The sequence below is a fragment of the Miniopterus schreibersii genome, assembly GCF_964146895.1.
Source record: "Miniopterus schreibersii genome assembly, chromosome: X".
NCBI lineage: Eukaryota > Metazoa > Chordata > Mammalia > Chiroptera > Miniopteridae > Miniopterus > Miniopterus schreibersii.
In genome coordinates, this window is record NC_138104.1 from 42,120,080 (window position 1) to 42,132,951 (window position 12,872).

At 34.6% G+C, this 12,872-nt stretch overlaps 1 protein-coding gene across 1 annotated transcript in view; it reads right to left on the bottom strand.

The window, feature by feature from the left end:
- The window catches only part of DACH2 (dachshund family transcription factor 2), a 679,609-nt gene that overhangs the window by 18,854 nt on the left and 647,883 nt on the right, over positions 1 to 12,872 (bottom strand). The window contains exons 10-11 of the mRNA XM_081125625.1: positions 10,191 to 10,339; positions 9,919 to 10,066 (exon numbers count right to left, since the gene is read on the bottom strand). Of these exons, the coding sequence (XP_080981751.1) occupies positions 9,919 to 10,066; positions 10,191 to 10,339 (297 nt within the window). The remainder of the gene's footprint in view (positions 1 to 9,918; positions 10,067 to 10,190; positions 10,340 to 12,872) is intronic.

Genomic DNA, 12,872 nt, shown 5'->3' on the forward strand with positions numbered 1-12,872 from the left:
CACTCTACAGCCTTTCTTTGGAAGGCTCTAGAGGAAGACCATGTAAACTCAGAGTGAGACAGATTAATTGACAAGTGAAGGCAGACCGCAGGGAGCCTCAGACATTTTATAGACTAAGCCAGGTCTAAGCTTGTGAAAGCCATACCTTCTACACAGATTGGCCTCCCCCCCACATACCCAGTCCCAGTAGATGAAACCACAAACAGAGAACAGCATGGTAGCTTCAGACAGGTAGAATGAGGGTGGTTACACACAATATCTGAACCATGTCCAAGTGGACCCAGAATCAACACAACCAGTGGTGGGCTTCAGACCACACCAGAGCTCCACCCAACTAGCCACACAAGTGGCACACCCAAAGAGGGATTCTGGCAGGCACCGGACCCTGCTGGATTAACTCTGCCTGGGGGCAGGCACCAACTTTACAGTGACTCATATATGAAGACAGAGATTTATCCTTATAGTTAGACAGCTTGAAGGGTTAACTCCACCCACAAAAGGGCCAACAGCACTCAAGCCACAACTACTATAAGAGGGTACACATAACCCACAAGAAACATTCCTGGAGCATTAAGCTCAGGTGATCTGGAAGATTGTGCTACTGAGTCCAATAAGACACCTTCATCATAAAGCCATTATGACAAGTTTAGGAGTCATAGCAGATGTACTTAACACACAGAGACAAAATGGGGAGACCAAAAAATATGTCCCAAATGAAAGAACAAGAAAATTTCCCAGCCCTAGCTGTTTTGGCTCAGTGGTTGGAGTGTTGGCCCACGGACTGAAGGATCCTGGGTTTGATTCCGGCCAAGGACATGTACCTCAGTTGCAGGCTTATCCCCGGCCCTGGTTGGTGTGTGTGTGGGAGGAAACCAATCGATGTTTCTCTCTTACATTGATGTTTCTCTCTCTCTCTTCCTTCCATTCTCTCTGAAAAGCAATGGAAAAAATACCCTTGGATAAGGATTAAAAAAGAAAAAAAGAAAATTTCCCAGAAAAAAATTAAATGAAATGGAAGCAACAAAAATATCAGACACAGAGTTTAAAACAATGGTTATAAGAATGCTCAAGGACCATAAGGGAAGAATGGATGATCTCAGTGAGAACTTAAACATAAAGATGTTAAGCATTAAAAAGAACATAAAAACCATAAAAAAAGAACAAGTCAGAAAGAGAAGTAACAACTGACATCACAGAAATGCAAAGGATTGTAAGAAAATACTATGAACAAATATATGCCAATGAATTAGACAACCTGGGTGAAATGGACAAATTCCTAGAAATATATAATCTTCCAAAACTATATTTAAAATAATCAGAAAATCTTAATAAACCAATTACAACTAATGAAATAGAAGCCATAATTTAAAAATTTCCAGCAGCCCAGCGGGGCATGGCTCAGGGGTTGAGCGTCGACCTAGGATCCAGGCAATTGGGGTTCGATTCCGGTCAGGGCACATGCCTGGTTGCAGACTTGATCAATTACCCTCTCATCATTGATGTTTCTATCACTCTTTCTCCCTCTCTTAAATCAATAAAGATATATATTTAAAAATAAAAAAAAAATAAAAAATTTCCGGTAAACAAAAGTCCTGGACCAGATGGCTTCTTAAGAGAATGCTGCCAAACATTCAAAGAGCTAGCACCTATCCTTCTCAAACTATTCCAAAAAGTACAAGAGGAGGGAAGACTTTCAAGCTCTTTTTATGAAGCTACCATTAGCCTAATTCCTAAAACAGATAAAGACACTACAAAGAAAGAAAATTATAGGCCAATATCCTGATAAGCATAGATATTAAAATCCTCAACAAAATATTAGTGATCTGGATTCAGCAATACATTAAAAGGCTCATACACCATAATGAAATGGGATATATTCTGGGATGCAAGGTTGATACAATATCTGCAAATCAATAAATGTGATATATCACATTAATTAAATGAAGGATAAAAGTCACATTATTACATCAATATATGCAGAAAAAGCATTTGAGAAATCAAGCGCCCATTTATGATACAAATTCTCAGCAAAGTGGGAATAGAGAGAACATACCTCAAAGTAATAAAAGCCTTATATGACAAACCTACAGCCAACATCATAGTCAATGGGCAAAATTTAAAAGTGTTTCTCTTATGACCAGGGACAAGACAAGTATGTCCATTTTCAATATTTTTATTAAACATAGTACCAGAAGTCCTAGCCATAGTGATGAGACAAGAAGAAAACATAAAAAGCCTCCAGATTGGAAAGGAAAAAGTAAAATTGTCATTATTCTCAGATGACATGATATTGTACATAGAAGACCCTAAAGACTCCACCCAAAATGACTAGATCTAATAAATTAATTTAGCAAAGTATTAAAATACAAAATTAATATTTAGAAATCAGCCTGGCCAGGCGTGGCTCAGTGGTTGAACGTCGACCTAAGAACCAGGCAATCAGGGTTCGATTTCCGGTCAGGGCACATACCCGGGTTGCGGGCTGCAGCCGATCAAGGACTCTCTCATCATTGATGTTTCTATCTCTCTCTCCCCCTCTCCTTTCCCCTCTCTAAAATCAATAAAGATATATGTAAAAAAAGAAAAGAAATGATTGACCTCGACTTAAAATATATATATATTTAGAAATCAGTAGCATTTTATACACCAATAATAAATTATCAGGAAAAGAAATTAAGAAAATAATCTTATTTACTATTGCTACAACAATAAAAAATACAGTACCTATGAAAAAATTTAGCCAAGGAGGTAAAAGATCTGTAGTTAAAAAATTACAAGACACTAAAGAAATAAAGAAGCTATATATAAATGATAACATATACCTTGCTCATGGATAGGAAGAATTAACATCATTAAAATGTTCATACTATCCATAGCAATCTACATATTAAATGCAATTCCTATTAAAATACAAATGGCATATTTCACAGATATACAACACATATTCCAAAAATGTGTGTGGAACCACAAAAGACCCCAAATATCTTCATCAATCCTGAGAAAGAAAAACAAAGTTAAAGGTATCACACTACCTGATAAACTATACTACATGGCCATAGTAATCAAAACAGCATCATATTGGCACAAGAACAGGCATACCAATCAATGGAACAGAATAGAGAGAACAAAATGAAACCACTCCTATATGGACAATTAATATTTGACAAAGGAGGCAAAGTATATGATTATCAGGTACACCTGATACCAATACAAAATAATATTGAAAGTAGACTGTAATTGAAAAATAAAATAAAAAAGAAACAACAAAAAGAACATACAAGGGGGTAAAGTCAGAACATACAGAACATACCATGGGGTAAAGAGATTCTCTTCAATAATTGGTGCTGGGTAAATAGGACAGATACATGCAAAAATATAAAACTAGACCGCCAGCTTATACCTTACACAATAATAAATTTAAAATGGATAAACTATTTAAATGTAAGTGGCAAAACCATAAAAATCCTAGAAGAAACAAAGGCAGTAAAATTTTAGACATTTCTCATAGCAATGATTTTGCTGACATATCTCCTCAAGCAAGGCAAACAAAGGAAAAAATAAACAGATGAAACTAAATCAAACTGAAAAGATTTTTCACAGTAAAAATTTTTAAAAATCAACAAAATTAAAAGGGAACTGACTGAATGGGAGAACATATTTGCCAATGATACATTTGAAAAGGGGTTAATTTCTAAATATATATAAATAACTTATACAACTCAACACCAAGATGACCAAAAAAAAATTATGAAATGGTCAAATGACCTGAATGGACTCTTTTCCAAAAAGGACATATATCAGAAAGATGAAAATTCAAACTTCAATGAGATCTCCTCACACCTGTCAGAATGGCTACCATCAAGAAATCAACAAAGAACTGCTGGCGAGAATGGGGAGAAAGGGGAACCCTAGTACACTGCTGGTGGGAATACAGACTGGTGCAGCCACTATGGAAAACAATATGGAGTTTCCTTAAAAAATTAAAAATGGAACTGCCATTTGACCCAGTGATCCCACCTCTGGGAATATATCTGAAGAACCCTAAAACACTAATTAAGAAAAATATATATGCAACCCTATGATCATTGCAGCATTATTTACAATAGACAAGATTTAGAAACAGTCCAAGTGCCCATTCATAGATAAGTGGATAAAAAAGCTGTGGTACATTTACACCATGAAATACTACTTAGCTGTAAAAAAAAGAGACAATTTTATCTTTTGTGATGGCATGGATGGAACTGGAGATTATCATGCTAAGTGAAATAAGACTGTCAGAGAAAAACAAGTAGCATATGATCTCACTTATATGTGGAATCTAATAAACAAAATAAATTGATGAACAAAATAGAAACAGAAGCATGCATACATGGAATATAATTACAGCTGTCAGAAGGGAGGGAGACTGGGGGGCTGGATGAAAGAAGGTGAAGGAATTAAGGAAAAAGAATCCATATGTATATATTTATCAATCACATAGACACAGAGAACAGTATGGTGATAGCCAGAGGGAATGGAGGGTGGGAGTAATGGATATGGGCAAAGGTGGGGAAAATGGGAACAGAAACGGACTTTGCTTGGGACAATGGGCACTAGATGCAGTGTGCAAATGATGTTTTATTGTTAAACACTTGAAATCTGTATGGTTTTGGGAACCAATGTCACCCCAATGCATCCAATTAAAAAAAAAAGAAGTTTGGGGCCATGCAGAGCTAATGTGTGAGGGAGAGACAGAATGCTGGAAGAAGCAGCAGAGGGACCAACAAGGTCTCTGCAGTTTCCTGAGTGATGTGCCAACCATAAACACACACTGGAAATGGTCACCTTCAGGTGACCTAAAAGGAGTGACACACTTAAAATTTATTCCATCACCATATGATATGGCCCTGAGATTTCCTCCCACTCTAGTGGGATCCTATGCGTGTGGCCTACTATGGGCTTTACCAAGAAGGCAGGGCATGGAAAGCCTGGAGTTGCAAGGGACACGCCCCCTCAGTGTACCAAGGTGAAGAGAACCAGGCCTGGAGACCCAGGGAGGACTTTGGTTTGGGGACTGTTTCATCAAAAGATACCCATTCAATAACTTGTCTGGAGGCCAAACCACACTGCTTTCCTGCAGAGACTGAGCTACCCAACAAAGTCATATTCTACAGAAAGAATTATTGGGGCAATAGAATCTTTAGCATTATGAACCTCCCTGTCTTTGTTTTTCTACAATAATGTCTCCAAAGGAAGCCAGATCCTGGACTCTACATCAGCACAAAATCTGATGGGAGCAAAAAGGCTGACACTTTCAGTATGAAGGTCTTGCACAGAGAGAACAGTAAGAAGGAAGGGAGAATGAACACCTACCATGTCTGCAGCAGCCACACTTCAGGCCTGCTGACATCCAATGGAATAGAGACATTTTTTATAATAGAGAAATTTACCCCAGTGTCCTTCAATAAGAGACATGATAAATCAAATATGGTGCATCACACACAATGGAATACAGGACTCTGAGTGGTTAAAAAAGAACGAAGTTCTTTATAAACTGATATGAGAAGATCTCCAAGATATTTTCTTAAATGAAATAATAGCAAATAATGGCAAGGTGCCAAACACTGTTTATATTATGCTGCCTTTAATGCAATAAAAGGATAAAAATTATAACATATATTTAGGTTGGCTTTACTTTGAATAAGGAACAAAGAATTTTTAAAAGTGGTTGCAGGGCAATAAGTTATGGAGTAGATTTTCACTGTGAACTTTCAGTTACGTTAATTTTTAAAATACGTGTATTCACAATATTAATAAAATACAGTAACACAAAACTCTATAAAACAAAATAAAATTAAATAAATAAATAATAACTATCATTTATTTAAGATCTACTCTATAATGAGCATTTATCTAGGACTATATCTCATTTAAACCTTAAAACAAATCAGCAAGGAAAATACTATTATCTCCATTTTATAGGTGAGAAAACTGAGTGCTTTTTTTAAAAAAATATATCTTTATTGATTTAATTGAGAGGAAAGGAGAGGGATAGAGAGATAGAAACATCAGTGATGAGAGAGTCATTGATCGGCTGCCTCCTGCATACCCCAGACTGGGGATCCAGCCCGCAACCAGGGCATGTGTCCTGACCAGGAATCGAACCTGGGTCGATGCCCAATTGCTGAGCCAAGTGCGGCCGCGCAGAAAACTGAGTTCTTGAGAGAGGTTAAACAATTTACCCAAGATTACACAGCTAGTAATTTTCATAGCCAGAGGGCCAAAGATCACATAGGTAGTTGTGTCAAATCCTGGTGACCATATAGTTGGTCAAGGACCAAGATAAGTGACTTCCAAGTTCTCTTCTAGCTCTATCATTCTATGATTCAAAGTGTTTAATCTGCAAAGAATGTTATGATGTATGTACAGGAGTGGGCAAAAGTAAGTTTATAGTTGTGAGTACATGAGAGTTTATTATTATTTATTTATTTATTATGCTATTATTTATTTGTATTTGTCTTCTTATTGTTGTTATTTTGTACCCTTACTGATGATTTACCTTTTAGGTAACAATGGCTGGTAATTAAACCTACTTTTGCCCATCTCTGTATATTTGTGTTTAATTCAAGTAATACATCCTGGCTAACAACAAAAAGGCAGTTGAATGCAATATTTACTTTGAATGTGAAACATAGCTTTAATTTTTAAAAAGTCATAGGAATTCTTACTATATATTTACAGTTTTATACATGTTCTTTATATATTTATCTATATTTTTACTATTGTTTCCATATACTTGGGAAGATGTTACTTTATAACCATTATGTCAATTTCTCCCCTCTTTCTCTTAAATCATATGACTTCAGGTAAAGAATTCACCCTTTGTCATAAAATGTTGGCTGTATTGGATATGAGATATTTAAGAAACTAGAAAGGAATTTAAGTGATTGTCCAGTTCAACTATTGTAATAGATGAGGATACTGTGATTCATAGAGATGAAGAAGTTTCTCAAAATTAATGAGAATAATAATTTCCTATAATTATGTCAGTCATTAGATTTAAAATGTTAAAAACAGTATATAGCACATAGAAGATAGTGATACATATTAGCAAGTAGTAGTAGTAGTAAGATCTGTAGTAAAATGATAGTAGTAGTAGTGGTGGTATTATTATATCTTAATAAATGTTAAATTTATTAAATACTACTACTTTAGAATAAATTTGATTGCATTTACCAGACAAAAGATCTGATAGCAATTATAAAGACAGACCTGGAGAGACTATGAGAAGTTAGAAAAGAGAGCTCAGTAGATCCCTAAAAATTAGAAGCCAATTTTACTATATGTAGTAGATTTTCATAAGTCAATCTGTGAATGTTATTGTATTTAACATGATTAGTTGGTTCCTTAGTATATAATTTTCTGTACTAAAGAAATGTGTTTTTATGATGTTAATCATAATAATGTATTTTGATTACTAAATACTAGAAAAAAAATTCTCCAAAGTTTACAAAGATAATTTAGCCTTTGCTTAATAGTATGTAAAGCCTTTGGCAAAATAAAAAGAAGAGGTTTAATTATTTTTAAATTAAGAAATGGGCAAAGCACCTGAATAGACACTTCTCCAAAGAGGACATACAGATGGTCAAGAGACACATGAGAAAATGCTCAATGTCACTAATCATCAGAGAGATGCAAATTAAAACTACAATGAGGTGTCACTTCACACTTGTCATTATGGCTGCCATCAACAAATCAACAGATTACATGTGCTGGGGAGGGTGTGGAGAAAGGGGAACCCTAGTACACTGCTGGTGGGAATGCAGACTGGCGCAACCACTATGGAAAACAGTATGCAGGTTCCTCAAAAAAGTAAAAATAGAGCTGCCTTTTAACCCAGTGATTCCACTCCTAGGAATGTATCCCAAGAATCCTGAAACACCAATCAGAAAGAATATATGTACCCAGATGTTCATAGCAGCATAGTTTACAATAGCTAAGATCTGGAAACAGCCCAAATGGCCATCAGTAGATGAATAGATAAAAAAGCTGTGGGACATATGCACCATGGAATACTACACAGCTGTAAAGAAGAAGAATCTTGTGCCCTTTGGGACAGTATGGATGGACCTGGAGAATATCATGCTAAGTGAAATAAGTGAGGCAGAGAAAGACAAACATCACATGATCTCGCTTATACGTGGAATCTAAAGAACTTAATAAATTGATTAACAGAATAGATTCAATGACATGGAAGCATAAATTAGACTGATGAATGTCAGAGGGATGGAGGAGGGTGGATGAGTGGAGGGGGAGAGAGTAACCAAATAACTTATATGCATATATGTGCAGCCCAAGGACACAGACAATGATCAGGAGAGGGACTGGGGAGGGGGATGGGACGAGATGGAATGGGTCATTGGGGAGAAAAAGGGACATCTGTAATATTTTAAACAAAAATAAAATTAAAAAAAATAAATAAATGCAATGACTATTTTCCAATTTAAACTGGACCAATGATTCTTAGGCCCTAAGGGAAATAGTAAGTTTTTATTTATTCATACAAATTTCAGAATATAGTATGCTACTTCAGAATAGTATATAGTTAGTGGATTTAATTCAACTAGACTCATTCTTCCTCGTTTAGGGAGGCAAAGTCTAGGTTGTAGATTTTTCTCTTAATTTCCTTGCCTCTCCTTCCCACTCTCTAACTCTTTTACTTAATATTTGTGTTGTGATCCATTCATTGAAAAGTAAGCAAGAAGGGATAAAAGCTGAAATTTGCAATAGTACATTTGCTGCTGTTTAGGAAGAGGTGAAAAGTATTGGCTAAAGTGAAGTTTTTAATTTTCTCTCATTTTAATATGAACTAGTCTCATTATCTATACTTATAGGTAATCAAATATCTACCTACCCATAGTTGGAAAGTTAGTTCTATTTGTGAACAATATTGCTCCACTCTCCCTTTTGTCTCCATCCTTACTTATGCTACCCTAATTCAGTTCTCATCATTACCTGGATGACAGAAATCTCCTTCTACATAGTTTCCTTGTTTCTAGCTTTACTCCAAGCCTCCTCTAACCTATTCCCAACACTGAAGTACTCTATATAACTGAAATCAGACCAGATTATCCCTCTGCTTATCTTTTAATGCCTTGCATCACCTACAGGACAATATCTAAAATAATCTTTTACATGGGTAAAAATGTCCTTCATAATTTAGCTTCTGCCTCCATGTTTCTGAATCATCTCCCAATATTCACTTCATGAAACTCAAATCCAATGTAATAACAAATTATATATGCCCATGTATGAGACTTCTTGCTTCCATGTCTATGATCAATGATACCTCTGTCTAGAGTGTCAAAATAACTCAGAAACACCGTTTCTAAGCTTACTGATTCTTCAAGATTCAGGTTCAGATGTGAGCATCGGGAAGCCTTCTTCAAACATCTACCCACTCGCCACCACCAAGCTGAACTAACTACCCCTTCTGTATATAACCATATGTAATGTACACCATTGCTCTTGCTACTGTGTCTTGAAATTAGCTGGTTGGTAGTGCTAGCCCTCTAAAACGTAAATCTCTCAAGGACAGGAACTAAGTTTTATTTATCTTATAACCCTAGAATCTAGCACTGTTCTTGGCAAAAAGTAAACATTTCATATATAAGGATTCTTTAGATTATTTACATACAAGTGTATTTAATAAAGTTGTACAGGAAACTAAGATTATTCATGTTTCCAAACCTGCAACTGGACTGAAATGCAGATCTAGTTCATTATTTTTATTATGAGAAATAGACTAAATATCTTACCTTGTGGATTACACACAGTATTTGATTCTTAGCTTGTAGTTTGTTTTTCATTTCCAAAATATTACTATTAAAAATATCACCAACACAATATTCAGTCCATAACTGATCTTGTTAAACTTACTTCTGCTTTGAAGCTCAACTGTGAGTTGTCTTTCAATGCTTTCTCTAATTTCTCTTTCTCTATAGAGCTCCATTCGCAGTTCCTTTTTTTCTTGTTGAATCTGCTTCTCTTGGATGCGAGCATTATCCAAAGCCACTTTCAGTAGACCCTGTCAAAGTACAGCAAATGGAATGCGGTTCATCTTATATGTTTTAGTTCTCAAATATTACATAATTTAGGTAGGTGCTAATGTCTTGTATTACATTTATTTTGTTTATATAAATATTGTTGACCTGAATGTTGGTCAACAGATTTTCCACAGAAGACAGACTATCAGCATAAATGAATGGTCCAGGGAATCCAGGAGGCAATGCCTGCCCAGGAGTCAGTTGGATCTTGTCCAATGGTAACTTCATCATTGGGATTTGAACTGGTACTTCTTCTGTAAAAAACAAAATTAGCATCAGAAGATTCACAAATTAACATCTCAAAATGTTCAGTTTCATTCACCTCTAATGGCATCTATAAAGATTTTGTTTCTAAAACTAAGTGATAAAAGCTCCTAATTGGAAGTTTATTCCCCAGCACCCTCTAATTTCTCAAAATAAATGTTTCAGAAAAGAATCATTGAAAATAAAACATTTACTGCTAAAGAGTAATGAAATTTGGAGGAACAAACTTAAGATATGTTTATTAATAACTATAAATTAAATAATCAGATAATTTCCTGGTAGACTTTAAACTGCTTTTTAATTTTTTCTCTTCAAATCTATCTTTCATCTATCTATCTTTGTTCATTTTAACAACCTTATTGAGAGGTAATTTACATACAATAAAATTCACTTATTTTAAATGTATGCTTCAATGACTTAGTAAATTTACAGAGTTGTGCAACCATCACCACAAATCTATTTTAGAACATCTCAATCACCTCCCAAAATACCCCTCATGCTCATTTATTGATAATCTCCTTTTCAACTCCTGACCCCTAGCAAACACTAATCTACTTTATGTCTCTATAGGATTACCTTATCTGGATATTTTCCATAAAATATCATATAATGCATGGTCTCTGTAGATGGCTTCTTGCACCTAGCATATTTTGTGTTTGTTTGTTTTTTTTAAACTGGGTGAAAAAGTGAAGGGATTGAGAAGTACAGATTGGTAGTTACAAAATAGTCAAAGGGATGTAAAGTGTAGCGTAATGTTTTTGAGGTTCATCCATGTTGTAGCATGAATCACTGATTTCTCCTTTATTGCTGAAAAGTATTCCATTGCATGGATATATTGCTTTTAGTTTAATCATTAACTAGTTGATGGACATTTGGCTAGACTCTAGTGTTACCTTTTATTTTGAATAATATTCCTGATGAAAAAAAATAATGTTTTGTAAAATCACATTGTATCACTTTTCCCTTTTTATTTGTTATTATCGCCTCCTACATCCTCTTTATTTTAATGAGATATTCCCTTAGTCTCAGATAAAGAGACACAAATAGAATTTTTTTCTAATAACATGCATCAAACTGATTTTGGATAGATATATCTAATTATGAAAAGAATATTCTCTTATTTTGAGAAACCAACTACTTATCTATCCACTTGAATTCTGGTTGAAAATATTTTATGTGCGATGTATGAACCAGGTAGTAAAGTTTCCTCTGCAATTAGGAATTGGGCTTTTTTGGCATGTGTAAAAGGAAACTGATAAAAAGAGGCACTCTTAAAATGAAAACAGACAAACCCTGGTATTCTCAAATAGCTTCAACAACACAGCATGATGGGGAGAATAATATAAGCTCAAACAGAATTACTCTACTCATCACAGTCTCTTTATTTCAGAAACTGGGCATAAGCAAAGTTTGAAAAATATACTTATCTGGTCAGAAAAATTTTCAGTGACTCCACATGTTATGAGACTAATACAAGAAAAAACCCACACACACAAAACAAAAACAAAAACAAAAACAAAAACTAGGCTTGAATCTAGACCTAACCAATTTTCACAGGGTTTTGAAACACAAATCTAGCTATTGGTTCTGGTTCCTGTAAGGAATATGAATTTGTCATACAGTTAGACCTCATTTTTATTTGCAAGCATTCTATATATGCAGTGTGCAGAGTCTTGATTTCACAGTCAACATGGTTTGTTGTGCGATTTCTTGTGTGGGGAGCTGTGGCATAGAATTGTGGGAACCTTCTGTGAGATGGGATAGCATTATCTCTGAATATAATGCTCTTAATATAGATGATCTTTATAATTTTCAATTTTCCAAAACCTATAGGAATAAAAATGCTCAGCAACTACATTTAGAGAATCAAAATTATTTTCACTAAGGCTTCACATTATTGAAATCCAAAATGTTATAAAGAATATTTGTTTATCTTTTCAAAATAATTCTGTTAAATGCATAAATTAACTTTTTAATGCATAAGTTAACTTGTTAAAAATGAACATATTCTTAGAAATGTTTTTCTAGTAAATCTTAAAAACAATATTTTGATGTATTATAGAATTGTATACCTAAAACCTATATCATTTTATTAACAATGCCACCCCAATAAATTCAATTTTTAAAAGCTGATGTTTAAAATAATAATAATAATATTTTAATCACAAATGTATGATGCATGTGTTTTCTACAACCCTCTTGTAATATTAACCCTAACATTTTACAGAGCATTTATTCCTCCCTTCTTCTCTGTCCTTTCCTCTCCTTCCCTCTTTCTGGTTTTTCATTTCTTTCTTTTTCTTTTCTTTCTTTTTCTTCTCTCTTCCCCTCCCTACTATCCCCTTTCTTCTTTCTTTCTTCTTTCTTTCTTTCTTTCTTTCTTTCTTTCTTTCTTTCTTTCTTTCTTTCTTTCTTTCTTTCTTTCTTTCTTTCTTTCTTTCTTTCTTTCTTTCTTTCTTCTTTCTCTTTCTTTCTTCTCCTTCCTTCCTTCCTTCCTTCCTTCCTTCCTTCCTTCCTTCCTTC